This window comes from Brassica napus, chromosome C6, assembly GCF_020379485.1.
Source record: "Brassica napus cultivar Da-Ae chromosome C6, Da-Ae, whole genome shotgun sequence".
In the NCBI taxonomy this organism is placed as follows: domain Eukaryota; kingdom Viridiplantae; phylum Streptophyta; class Magnoliopsida; order Brassicales; family Brassicaceae; genus Brassica; species Brassica napus.
Genome location: NC_063449.1, coordinates 27,865,181 through 27,879,430, shown reverse-complemented (window position 1 = coordinate 27,879,430; position 14,250 = coordinate 27,865,181). Strand labels below are relative to the sequence as shown.

Sequence of the window (14,250 nt, the reverse complement as noted above, 5' to 3'; positions counted from 1 at the left end):
GAAGGCAGATAACGTGTAATCTATTATGTTCTTCCTAGTTCAACATAGTAGTGTAGTTATGCATGGTGGGAGTGAATCTCTTTATCTAGGTGTCTCTGAAGGCCAATCTCTTACCCATTGATAATTTATTCTTTGATCTCTTGGATTCGATCAAATATATGGGCAGTAACTAGTTATTTTGTTGTTCTCCCTAAAATAAAGAATTGATCTAGTTTATATTTTCATGCAGTTTGAACGGGACAGGCCACTATTTTCTAAGATGGGGAACGGCATCAGCACGATGGTGAAGCTTATAAAGAAGTTTCAGAATGACAATGCATATGGAGATGATTGTGTCCATCGCGATGACGCTCATTCAGAGGACTCGAGTGATCACTATGAATATGATGATGACTGGAGTGATTACTATGAAGATTACTGGGAATGGGATTATGATGATTTGAAATGGATAAGATCCTGATGTTGTTACTTATTTGAGTTTATGTCGTTCTTATTATAAAAACTGGTCGAATATAGAGTCGATCACAATAATAAAGGGAGAGGCTTTGTTTCTTACATGTATGTTGTTTTTGAGATTTAAGGTTATGTCTAAGATTTGCTAGAGTTTAAGGGTGTTACAAAAATAAATTAAATCTAGAGAGTTTAAGGCGAACTTTGTTCTTGTGAGAAAATACGGAATAGGATTTGAAACAAAGAGACATATGGTGAAGAATTGATGCAAAAGAAAAACAGAGTACTCTGCTTTCGTAGCAATTACGTTTAAGTGTTTTTATCATAATATGACCTTATAAGTATATTTTAAGTTCTCTTCTATTTAGTATCGATACAATGTAAATTTGCATACAATGTTTTATAAAGAACATACTAAACTGTCTTTGTAAGATGATGACATGAGTCTCCACTTCTAATTAATTTTGTTTTACCTTTATAACGATTTTAGTCATACCTGGTGAATCTTCATGGTTATGAAACTACTGATCATTTATAGTAGTGTAACCTGTCACGTAGAGTTTCTATGCACAATGCATGTAGATCCTGATGATATAAAGACTCGAGGAGAGGACAATAGAGTGGCTCGAGGAACATAGACTAACTTAGCATTTATTAATTCGTAGTTATGGTCGAGTGTTAATCAAGTCAAGACTGTGTGTGTATTCCTGCGCGTTTTATATGAGATGCCTTCGTTTTCTTTATATATATATATATATGTGTCAGGAAGTAATCTCCTTACAGTAACTGGTCCCCTTGTCGACTCTGTAAGTGTGTTTTTAATTTATCAACTAGGATTTGATTTTCTTGTTTAACTTCTTCACTCACTTTCCCTTTTGTGAGAAAGGATAGAAAGATTCTATTTATGTTCCATCTTGTTTCTTGTTATTTTAATAATATGAGCATGCATCATAATCTCTGTAGCTACGCGTCTCTGAAGTATAATCCCTTGGCCATTGATGCTTCATATATTATTTTTATCTTTATTTCTAGCTCTATTACTTCTAGACGGTGATGGTGATAACTGGTCTTGTCTTTTCACTTTCTTGCAGTTTGAGTTCAAGAGATTCATATTGAATCAATGGTGGATTGGAGTGATTTTTATGACGACTATGATGAGAATTGGGATGTTGATTACTTCAGTGATGGCTACCCATACAAATGGGACTTTGATAATGATGATACTTATGGAGAGGAGACAAGTGACTTCTATGGATATGAAATGCATAGGGATCATAGTTGTTCTTTTGCACAGAACTCGAGTGATTGCTATGGATATGAAGTGTATTCAGATCATAATGATACTCCTGATGATGACACAAGTGAAAGCTATGAATCAGATGAGGATTCTGATGATGAGGATGATGACACAAGTGAAAGCTATGAATCGGAAGAGGATTCTGATGATGACGACGATGATTCAGACGAAGAGTGGAATCATCATGATGATAATTGTTCCGAGGCCCATAGTGATTTCTCGGCATATGAAGATAATTGGGATTATGATGATACTTATTATTCAGATGAAGACTTTGGAGATTTCTGTGACTATGACTAGGGTTGCATACTGAACCCAGGGTAGAGAAAGGAAAGAAAGGTCGTGAAGATCAAGTCTCTAAAAAAACGTTCAAGTTCTTTATGTATTTTCACATCCTAGTATGTTGTTTTCGTTGTTTACTCTTAAATCACAATTTGCTCTTAAATAAGAAAAGTATTTCTCTAAATTAAAACTTTAAGATTATATTATATTTCATTTAATTTATATCCAACTAATCATATATATCTATACTATTAAAAGGGAAGGAATTTTGAAAAATCTATCTATGAAAAATTGTTGGACTTTTTCATTAGACTTAACTATTTTTTTGGTCTCGTTAAAGTCTTACCATATATTTCTCTAACTATACATCTACACTAATACTGGGGAATTTTGGGAAAACGGAACAAGTAAACTAAACTATTGTCCCCTTAGTATAAAATCAAATTTTGTCACTTTTGTATTTTCATTACCCTTCTTATAAATAAAAATTCATATCAATATATTTACAATGCAAAAAAAATTAAGAAAAATATAAAACATAAAGTAGTGAAGAATGTGCATATATAAAAAATATTTTTGGATTCAAAAAATATTTGGAATAGTAAATTTAAAAATAAGCTAAAGGTGTTAGTATATCAAATCTACCATCTACGACGACTTAGAATATACAGTCTACCTAAGACACAATGATCTACCCAAGGTAATGCACAATACACCAAAACATTTCGACCTACTAATACAGAATAACAAATCTACATTTTCTTCTATGTTCTGTATATTTGGTAGATTATAAGGCATAATAAAAGTTATCATATCTGCCACGGCAGAACATACTTTCTTCACACTTTTCCTTTCTCTACGATCTCAGTTTTTCACATCTACCAGTTCATCTCTTTTCTAACTTTGGTAGAATGTAAGTTCTACTAGATTTGTAAACAAAATCCGAAAATCTAGCTAAAAACAGTTATAAAGTATTCCTAAAATCTTTTAAATCTTGTTTATTTCCTTTTTTTTATTTTTTTTTGCCAAAAATTAACAAACTTCTTCTTCTTCACCAACGTTTTTCTTCACTTTCTTATTTCACTTTCTATTGTCAATGATAATGAAGGTAGTGATAAAAAGCTTGAAAAGCTAAAGAGAAGGAATATGCATTTAACTATCGTATGCCAACAAAGGGAAGAAGAAGTCCAACAAGGCGAATAGTTCTTGACTCCACTGATGAGTTTGATGACAAGGTCTCAACAGATTGCTCACCTCATGACTTTTCAAACCGAGTTTTCTTTTTTCTCCAAATCCATAAATATAAAACTGAGTTTAATCTCCTTTTTTCCAAGTACATAAATGTTGTCTCAACTATAACAAACCGTAAAATACCCAAACGAAACACGTCTCGATAGCAAGAGCAGAGCAACAAAACATGTTTCCATACTTGTAAACAATAGAAACCAGTCACATAAAAGAGAGGTCAATGATGACATCAAGACCTAATGAGAGCAAACAAAATCAGCACAACGGCATGGTCTGCTACAATATTAAGTCGGTTTAATGTCAGCTGTGATGAGAAACAAATAATTGGCTTGGTTCTACTGCTACAAGTCATGAACAAATCTCCAAATGTAGCATTGATTTCGGCTGGTTGGCTGTTGCATTGTGTTTCCTTAGATTTTTCCCTGAATTGAAAAAAAAAACAGACACAGTGTGGCGTAAGAACCATATAAAAACCATCCGTCACGTTAGCGATACTAGTCTTACAGAAGAAGAATGTTGAACGAACCTCTTGTTTCTAGAGAAACCTTTCAATTCCACCATGTTCAAAGAGATCTTTGAAGAGTTGTAGGTTGTACCAAAGAGAGAGGTGGAGGTGACGAACGAAGAGACGCCGGCGAGAATACTTGAAAACTCTGCGACGGGTAAACCGTGTTTTTGAAGTCGGTAAATAATGAGTAAATGAGACTATGAAAATTAGTTTTTCTTTTAATTTGTTTTTAAATTGTATAATTAGAGGGTTAAAATTGGATTTACCTTAATATTATTTCTAAGTGGACAAGAATCCCTAATACTATTCTAAGGGGACAATGAATAAGTTTTTTTGTTCTTTATTAGCAAATTTTTCATACTGTTACCGTGAGTCAAAAAATCTAGGGGAATTAGGCGACATGTCCATAGCAAAAAAAGATTTAACTATATAACCATTACAACTTATATGCTACGATATTTTGTATAATTTTATGAAATATTCCAACAATACCCTTTATCTGCGCGTGAAAGGTTGAAAGTCGCTTTTTAATCTGGCAGTTGGAAAATGTGTTTACTTACGAACCTCTCGCATGCGAAACAGAAAATCTAGGTGAATAGGACGATTGTGCGTTAGAAGGAAAAAAGGTTGACTCGATGAATAACGATTGTTCAGAGCGACATCAATTGGCTCTTCAAAGTCAGGGTTACAAAGTATCTTCCATTTTCAAAGCGGCGTGAGCGATTGCAGAGCACAAGTCAAGAAATCAAGGTAATTCGAAGATGATTTTATAGCATAAGGGACTAGAATTATGGGGTAAAGCAACAATTTCATTGACAGTGAGGTAAACATATGAATCGATATCTTTAAGAATATGAAGAATATTGGATTGAGGAAGATGAACAGTATCTCACGTCATATGTTCCACACTATATTTAAATTACAGTATAGTATGATGCACTTCTCTTTCTCTTCTTGTACAAATTGTATCTCTTGCTCTGCCTCCTAATTTTTTTGTCACTACTTGATCAATTGCATTGTTTTTTCCTCGAAAACCGTCGCCACTCATCATCTTATCTTCTTCTCTTCTTCTGTTCTATTTTATAATCACAGATGCTCAGCAAGGGCAGTTGGCTAGTTACGAACCAACCAGGCAGGCGAAAAATACTCAACAATTACTTCAATTTAGGATGGATAGAGATCATAAAATTAGCTCTTTCAGATGCTCAGCATGGGCAGTTGGCTGAGTCGCACCTAAAGACAAATTATGCTAATGGGATCCCATACTTTTTCAGTCATATTTGTACACCAGCTGTGTCCCTTCAGTTGGTTATTTGTATCAGCATTTTATGTACTATCTTCTTGTTCACTATTTATATTCTTGTATTATATACCAGCTGTGTCATTTCTATACTATTATCTTTGATAGTATAAAATAACTTTCAACTGCTTACGCAACAACTAGCATATATGTGAGTCTGCTATACTAAATTCCACAATTGTGATCCCCTTACGGTTCGAAGTAGTTTCTTGTGTTTCTTCTGGCAGCGTTATTTACGTACCCCAGTGAATTAAGTAGGTAGGATGTTTTGTTTACGTTAGTAGATACTATAATACATACTTTTATAGTATAGTATCGGCTAACCTTCTGTTCGGATGGTCCGCTGGATGAGAATGCATGTCCGTCTTCGGTTTCTTCACCACCCAAGATAAGTTTGGCTCGACCGTGGGTCTTAGAATGTCGAGTTGGTCGGGGAAGACGAGCTTCAGTATGGGGAAAACGGTCGTCTGGTCGTGGTTCTAGCGAAGCTCCAATTGGGACGCACGCAGGACGACTCGGTCAGTGTGTCCGGTACGGTCAGATGAACGAACCTCGGTCAAATTTTTCAGAACGTCCTGATCTCCATGCTGGTTGGCTCTAATGGACTGATCCACGAACCGGGGCACATCATTATGATGTGACCCAGATTGAGCATCGACCGGCTCGGATCATGCATACGGCCCAAGGTGGCGTTCTTGTCAACCAGCTCGACCAAACCGAGGTTTTCATGTCGGATCATGCCAGTCTTGCTGCCTGTGATAGTCAATCTGATCATTCCGTCCATGCTGATCATAATTTCCCATTGGATCGTGCTGATCAGAACGTTCGTACCGTCCCATCCGATCACCCCGACCGTACCGCATGCACCGGCGACTGTGCTGAAGATCTCGCCTCCTTGTTCGATCCGAACATGGACTTGTCCTTTGGATATTTCTCTAAGGAAAGGATCCTTAAGCTTTCAGAAGACTTGGGCCACGTTGGAACACAACTTGTCCGATCTGAACGTCCCGCGGCCTTTGCAGAACGTCCCACCCATGTGTTGATCCTTTCCGCCTTGGACACAGCCAGCTCGGATGAATCTGGACAGGAGCCGAACAGTCTTCTTGACTAGTCTTCTCCAGTTTTCGTGCTTTGACCAGATCTAGACAAATTGACTAGTATTCTCCATTTTCCGTGCCTTGACCAGATCTAGTCAAGTTTATATTTTCTATGCATTGTTTTCTACATTTTCTACTTATTGTCTTTGACTACAACTAGTATAAGTATGTAATCTCATTCCAACAATAAGGCAATCGATTTTTCTTTCATTTTATGAGTTTATTCTCTCTGTTCTTCGTTGAACATTTCTTAGTTTCTTGGTGAGGTTATCTCCAAGTTTCGATCCTTCTTTTGTTGGACCGGTGCGTCACATCGGGCAATGATCGAAGTCTGGTAGTATCAAGAGGTCTTTCTGCAGCCTTTTGTATCACCATTCATCCCATCCAGTTCTCCTTTGGAGTTCATATCCTTTCCTTATCAATCCGGTCGAGTGTTCGTTCCTTAGGGTTCATCAAGTGGTATCAGAGCCACTTTGGCTGGTTTTTTTTTCTTTCATCATTCATCTTCTCATCTCTCCACGTTTTTTTCTTATTTCTTGGATCTGGGCTGTTCCTTTACTCCCTTGTGATCGCCTGTTATAAAAAATATATATATTGATAAAAAGAAAAAGTTTTTGGCTTGAATCACTTCTGAAGAGAAATCCAGGGGGAGTGGTGGAAGAAAAATCCTGCTGGCTGAAGAGAAACTCAGCCTTAGGACAGTTAAGGCGGATCCATATCAAAAAATCTCTTCATCTTTCTTTCTCTTTTCTTTTTCCCACAAAATTTTGTCTTGGGTTTTGATTGCTGAATTTTGATTGCCTATCATCCTTTGAACCAGTGAAAGAACTCTGAGTGACCATCTAAAAATCGTGAGCTAAACACTTGAGAGTGTGAGAATTTTTATTTGCTAACTTTGTTAAGTGTTTTCAGGATTTTTGGACTTCTCAAGAAATCAAAACCACAACAAGGCGTCTACTTTCCTTTTAAGACTATTTTTGAAAAGGAGCAATTGATTTTTGATAAGAAACAGTTTGCTTCTAATGGGTTTGACTTTTTGCAGAAACAAAAGAAGAGACAAAACAAGTGCGATGATGAGAAGTGGTTCAGAAGTGGTGATCGTCCCTTCACCAAAGCCAAGAGAAGCAACCGTGATGTGCCTGATCAGAACGAGCTTCAGACTTATACCAGCTGGGAAAAGATGTTGCATAAGGCGATTCATGTTGTCCGGCAACTCAAAAAGAAGGGAAACACCAACACTTCTTATGCACCAAAACAACAAAGTAATTCTTCTTCTCTTTCAAATTCTGATTTGAAAACTAATGTGTTGTCTTCTGATAAAGGCAAGGCTGTGAAAACCACAAGCAAAGCTCTTTCTACCAGGTGCTTCAAATGCCATAGGGTCGGTCATTATGCCAACAAGTGCCAAAAACAGAAATCGTTGGTGACTTTGGAGAAAGTTGAAACCGAGCCAGAAAAGGAAGACCCTTTGCCAATTTTCGATGACTATGCACATGAACCGAAGGAAGGGTCAGGTGGAGAACAAAACTGTGGTCATCAAGAAGGATCTTCTTCCATTCACAAACTGGACCGAACTCAAGGTGAGCAACGTTCTGATTATGGTTCTTTTGCATATAATCCTTTTCCTTTTATTGTTTCAGATTTGAGGACAAATCTTTTTGAAGAGGAAGGGAATGATGTGCCCCGGTTTGTGGATCAGTCCATTGGAGCCAACCAGCATGGAGATCAGGACGTTCTGAATAATTTGACCGAGGTTCATTCATCTGACCGTACCAGACACACTGACCGAGCCGTCCCGTGTGCGTCCCAATTGGAGCTTCGGCTAGAATCACGACCAGATGACCGATTTCCCCGTACTGAAGCTCGTCTTCCCCGACCAACTCGACATTCTAAGACCTACGGTCGAGCCAGACTTAGCTTGGGTGGTGAAGAAACCGAAGACGGACATGCATTCTCATCCAGCGGACCATCCGAACAGTCCCGCAAGCGTTCTTATCTTTACCCCGTGCATCCATCTAGTTCAGATGAACCTGGACATCTTGAGTAGTCATCTCCATTTTCCGTGCCTTGACCAGATCTAGTCTTCTCTATTTTCCGTGTCTTGACCAGATCTAGTCTTCTCCATTTTCTGTGCCTTGACCAGATCTAGTCTTCTCCATTTTCTGTGCCTTGACTAGATCTAGTCAAATTTGTATTTTCTATGCATTGTTTTCCCACATTTTCTTTAGTTGTTTTGACTACAAAACACTATAAATATGTAGTCTCTTTGATGAATAAAATCAGTTCAGTTTTGGTTGTTTATTTTCGATTCATCTTTTCTTTGAGTGAGAGAGAGAGTTCTTAGCTAGTTCATCGGTTTGAACCGGCTTGTTGATTTGGTGGTAGCCAATTATCTTTGTGTGTCGTTTGGTGGTTAGCCAACACACTACATTCGTTCTTGGGTGGTTAGCCTTAGATCGTGGGTATATCAAGAGCCATTCCGCATCTCTTGATGATCCTTTCAATCCATCTCAGTTCCAGAAGTGCCGTTTGCCTTCTCGGATCATATCCAACACCCAGCTAAAGTGATCCTCCTATTTTAGGGTTCTTCACCTCTCACAGCGCCGAACGGCACCGGAGAGGCAATCGGGAGAAGGGCGAAGGGAGATGTGGGAGAAAAAATTGGGGGCGCGTGTCTCGAACGCGCAATGACTTCCCGCGTCTTGAGCTACTTGAACAATATTTATATATTTATTAGAATTCTAAATTTCACATTCTAAAACCCATACCCCACCTTTCAAATCTAAATTCTAAGTCTATATTAGTTAACCATAGGGGTATAAATATATTTTATATTTTATTAAAAGTGAGGATAAAAGTGGTTAGTGTAATGTGTAAACATAAAAAGTGGTACTATGAATGTAATATTTGTGGCAATTTCCCTATAGTGAATGAATGAGTTTAGTTAATATTATTAGGTTTACATTAATTAGTTTTCTGAAATCTATGATTAATTGTATTCACTACTAATACAAATATATTAAAAACCATTTGTATTATTTTTTATGTAGTATCATATGTATTTAAATGTATATTATCAATTTATATAATGTAATCTATGATATTTAATTGTTTCTACAAATAAATTATATTAATTCATCTATATTTAAGATGTTTAGTTATATGTTTGGAAACATATGAGATTATGTATTCTAGGATTAGTTTTCTTTTAAAAACTTTAATTAAATAAATAAATAATTAAAAAATCATCAATCAATCAAAGTGAAACAATTAATTGGAAAACTCTCTTATGAGCGACACATCAGCATAAATAATTTAATTGACTTCTCAATCAATATATATGAGGATTTTTTCACTACAACACTAATTTTAGCTTACAATATTCTTTTCTAATTTATATATTAATTTCATAACTTGTTATGTGATCCTAAATAAATCCTCCTATATATTAAATGAGAAGTCACTTAAGTGACTTTCGCTTATGTGTCGATCACTGGTAAAGTTTCAAGAAATTGTTATAATTTGATTGGTCGTTGATTTTTAATTTTTATTTATTTTAATTAGATCAAATATTAATGGTAAATTTATAATCAATTAATATCACTTACCAAATAATCATCGTATATATTAAATTAAAAGTCAATAAAACTTTCGCTTATGTGTTGATCACTGGTGAAGTTTCAAGAAATTATTATAATTTGATTGGTTGATGATTTTTAATTTTTATTTATTTTAATTAGATCTAAAATTAATGGTAAGTTTATAATCAATTAATATCACTTACCAAATAATCTATAGAATATTGCAGATAATAACTTACGGTAACTAACTGTTGAAATTATGGAAATATTAGTAATGTTTGATCAATTAGTTTTTTATTATTTATATTATTGAATTATCACTATACTTCACGATTCTAGAAATATAACATTAAAATTTTAGATTTTCAAACTATTTTGACTTTAAAATTTACTTATAATTATAATAATTATTAAAAATTTATTGAATTATATGTACAATATTTATTTTATATAATACTTATATCCGCGAATTCGCGGGCAATATTTATTTTGATTACATATATGATTAATAGAAAATAATGAATCATACCTTTTTGCAACAAGCCCTAACTTATTTTTAATTTATAATATCCCCTATATATTAATTGAAAAACATTTGAAAAGATGTAACCTCAATTTTGTAATAATTAAAAAAGACTTCTTGCTTATGTGTCAATCAATTAGGTAGTTAATTAGTCCTACGTGTCGGCCTCACATTGAAATTGAAAAACATGTTGGTCCAATTAGATTTTTATATCTCACTAGAAACATTTAATACCAACTATATGATATCAGATGATATTAACTAAAGCAATGTGGCTATTTATTATATATTATTTTCTTAAATAAAATTTACGGAATTACCTAATGTGATTATGATACATATTGTAATTAATGATTTTAAATAATGAAGATTTGCTAATAATCTGTATGATTTCTATCATTTTTGTTTAATTCTTTACTATTAAAATAAATTACACAATTACATTAATCATACATTAAAAATTTAGATTTTTTTGTATATGTTGTATTTTGAATTTTTTCAAAACGAGTATAAATTACTAAAACTGTTAAAAGTCTCACATAAACTTTTGTGATCAATGTTTAAATTTTTTCTATAATAAGATACAATGATAATAAAATCATATAAATAAATAATTTTATTTTAGTAGGTGTTTATGTTAGTATATATATACTTCATATCGTTTAAATATAATTATATTCTCCCTTCGTTTTGATTTAATTGTCGTTGTAGGGAAATATTTCCGTTTCAAAATAAGTATCGTTTTAGAGTTTCAATGCAAAATTTATTAATAAGATTCTCCACTTTATTTTTCTATTGGTTGAAAAATGGTTAGATGTATAGGTAATTGTGTTTTTGTTTTGGAAATATACAAAATCATATGTTTTCTTAATCTGTGTGCATAAACCTAGAACGACAAATAAAATGAAACAAAGGGAGTATCATATACGATAGATAAGATTGATTGTTTTAATTTATTTATTTTAAAATCTTTGCGAATAAACAAAAGCAGTCATTTGATTTATATGTGCAAGCCAATTTATTACATAATAGTACCTGATTTCTTAATTATTTAATATATAATTATTATTTTATTATTTCATAATATGCAGAAAAATATAAAATAAGTATTTATTCTGCATAAGACGCAGATCTTAACCTAAGTATGTATCTCTTTAATAATTTTGAATCTTAAACATTTTCTAAATTTCGGGCCAAAATAAAAGAAAGAATGAGAATAAACTCAAAAATCAATATTTATATCGAGCAATAACCAAAATGACACAAAAAGTATAAAAATATCAAAGATATATAGGATTGACACGTGAACATAAACTTCTCATAACCATAATGAACTTTTAAATTGCTAAATCATGATATAAAACCAAGCTAACGTAGTTTCATTGCAACCAAATAGTAGGCATGAGATTCTTCGGTCTAAACGTTAGGTTTTTATGCAATAAATAATTTTTTGACCTAAAATATTTTTAAAAATGAGATCAGTTCATTAGTAAACAAATTATGAAATTAACAATAAATTTTTTTAAGAAATTGTTTAAGGGCCAAATATATTAATTCGATCAATAATATAATTTTTTTTCCATACGATATTTCTTAAATAATTTTTATATAAATTTGCCCTGCGCCTCTTACCCTAGTACATATACTAATCTATCATCTATGGAAATCCAGAATGCACATACTCCAAGTAACACTGGGAGGGAAATGAAAGCGATTCTCATTCCTGTTGTATACGTAATCTTGACGATTAGCATGCAGTTAGTTAATGTGGCTTTGGAACTCAGAAAGTCTTTGATTTCCATATACTAATGCACATGCTCCAAAGCTTGTTTGACAAGTTAATTTTAAAATTTTATAAAAAAAATCATTAATTGGTTATATTTACATTGGGGAGTATATGCAACTCCCCAAAAAAAATCATTAAATTGTTTACAAGGCCCGAGATTTACTGTATCTGAGTCCAAAAAATTGTGTTGAGTAACTCAGGTTCTAGGTTTTTCTACTCTATGCAACGGGAGCAATGGAGAAGGAAGTTGATAAGAAGTTCACTTGGGTGATAAAGGATTTCTCTTCTTTGCAATCTGAAAAAATATTTTCAGATAAATTTGTCGTCAGTGGCTGCAAATAGTATAAGGTTTTCAAGTGTTCTCTTTAATACCCTTGACAAATTTGCTTAATTTGTTTTTCCTGCAGGTATATCAGTGCATATCCTAAAGGATACAAGGTTGATAACTTTCTGTCATTGTATCTTGAAGTTCCCGATTATGGATCATTGCCATCTGGATGGAGAAGACACGCACGATATCGCCTCATTGTTGTAAATCAGCGTTCTGAGAAACTCTCCCGGCAACTTGGTAATATTTCCTCGTACTGGTCAGTCTAAAAGAATTATTATTTTCTTTTGGTGCAAAAAGAGTTATTATTTTTGTTACTAGAATTCTATATTTCTTAAGGTTGAACATTGTTGTCCAGTCCACATAAGCATATTCATTGTAATTCTATATTAGATGAATAATTGTTTGTGGTTTTACAGAAGTACAACACTGGTTTGATGTGAAGTCTAACAGCTGGGGGCTTTCCATCCGTGCTTTCCCTTGATGAAATTAATTCCAAAGATGGCGGGTTTCTTGCAAACGGGGAGCTCAAAATTGCTATCGAGATAGATCTTCTTGACATTATTGGCAAAGTAGAGGTTAATGGGTTTCATCTTCTTTCTTCACAGGTAATTATTTAAGGATGTTGTAAATTTGTGTTAGAAATTTCAGCAACGAGTGAAAACCTGATGAACTTAATTAACTTGTCTAACAAAGTGCTTTTTTATTTTTTTTTGTCTTGGTACTACTTTTAATATATAAATATTCTACTTTGTATTTCTGTTTTTACTGTCAGGTGGAATACGCGAGCCGTATGTTTGAAAAACACCCAGATACTGCTCTTGAAATCCATCTAAAGAACCCAAATCTTAGGACAGGTTACATGAATTTGCTACTCAGCCTGATTGATACTTTGCGTCAGTCTCCTCACGAGCTCCCCAAGGATGATCTGGACGAGGCGCATTATGTACTGGAATCCTTGATTGATGCTGGTTTTAAGTTGGATTGGTTGGAGAAGAAAATTTCTCAAGTTTCAAAAATGAAGGAGAAAGCGAAAGATGGTGAGTTTCGTAGGCAAGAGATTGAGGAAGAGTTGAAAGATTTGAAGCAGAAGAGCTCGGATGTGGAAGCTCAGCTGGAGAAGGAGAAGTCAGAGGCATTGGCTGCTAAAACTCCTATCTCATTCGATGATATTATCGAATGATCTAGAGTCATTAGAAACTTGAATGTTGTTCTTATTTGGTTCATGTTGTTTGAGTGAAGTCACAGGTGATTTTAGGCGAAGTTCTGCTTCTTAACATATGCTGCGTTATACTTGTATCACTTGAAAAAAATCTTCTATTTTATCTTTCCATATGTGCTTACTTGCGAATCAAGTAACAAATATGTTTCAGTTTGTATTATTATTTCTTTTGAAATGCTTCTTTTCTTTTTCGGATATCCGCTATGTGCCGAAACCTTGAATATGGTGAAGGATTGAGTGAACCTTATCAAGAAATTTTTTTTTTTTGGAACAAACTTTATAAAGAAATTTTAAGATGTCTATTCTCTTGTAATGGTGGAGTCCCTTGGTTTCAATGAACATAATGCTTTAAGCTAGGTTACTTGGTTCGAAAGTAATTGCTTTTGTGTCTGAACAGAATGTGGTTGTGCTTTTACAGCTCACTGACTTGGTTTTGCTTTTCTATTTAATAGGTTGTCATATCACATTTTTTTGAAAAAGTATTACGATTATGAAACTTTGTTAAATAAGTAAAAGCGAATCTCTCTTACTACGAACATAGACTGCATTTGAAGAGTCGCGATCAATAGAGAGGATCGAGAACTCTTTTAGCAATTATTAATTCGTAGTTATGACAAAATATCAGTGG

General features: G+C 33.9%; 2 protein-coding genes across 2 annotated transcripts; both read left to right on the top strand.

Moving 5' to 3' along the window:
• Nucleotides 1-1,260: 1,260 nt before the first annotated feature.
• On the top strand, nt 1,261-2,232 carry LOC125589221 (prostatic spermine-binding protein). Its single transcript, XM_048761717.1, has one exon. It carries the CDS (start codon nt 1,571-1,573, stop codon nt 2,045-2,047), a length of 477 nt encoding a protein of 158 aa, XP_048617674.1. The 5' UTR covers nt 1,261-1,570; the 3' UTR covers nt 2,048-2,232.
• Nucleotides 2,233-12,306: 10,074 nt separating this feature from the next.
• Nucleotides 12,307-13,583, top strand: LOC125588452 (MATH domain and coiled-coil domain-containing protein At3g58360-like). Its single transcript, XM_048759796.1, has 4 exons — nt 12,307-12,362; nt 12,480-12,659; nt 12,846-13,008; nt 13,176-13,583. The coding sequence occupies exons 1-4, from the start codon at nt 12,307-12,309 to the stop codon at nt 13,581-13,583; spliced, it is 807 nt and encodes a 268-aa protein (XP_048615753.1).
• Nucleotides 13,584-14,250: the final 667 nt, after the last annotated feature.

What these genes read in the sequence shown, in the direction of transcription:
- LOC125589221 (XM_048761717.1), top strand. Translation starts at nt 1,571, where the DNA reads ATGGTGGATTGGAGTGATTTTTATGACGACTATGATGAGAATTGGGAT.
- LOC125588452 (XM_048759796.1), top strand. Translation starts at nt 12,307, where the DNA reads ATGGAGAAGGAAGTTGATAAGAAGTTCACTTGGGTGATAAAGGATTTC. An exon ending in GGTAATATTTCCTCGTACTG is followed by an intron (nt 12,660 to 12,845) that starts GTCAGTCTAAAA and finishes TTTGATGTGAAG; the next exon opens with TCTAACAGCTGGGGGCTTTC. An exon ending in TTCATCTTCTTTCTTCACAG is followed by an intron (nt 13,009 to 13,175) that starts GTAATTATTTAA and finishes TTTTACTGTCAG; the next exon opens with GTGGAATACGCGAGCCGTAT.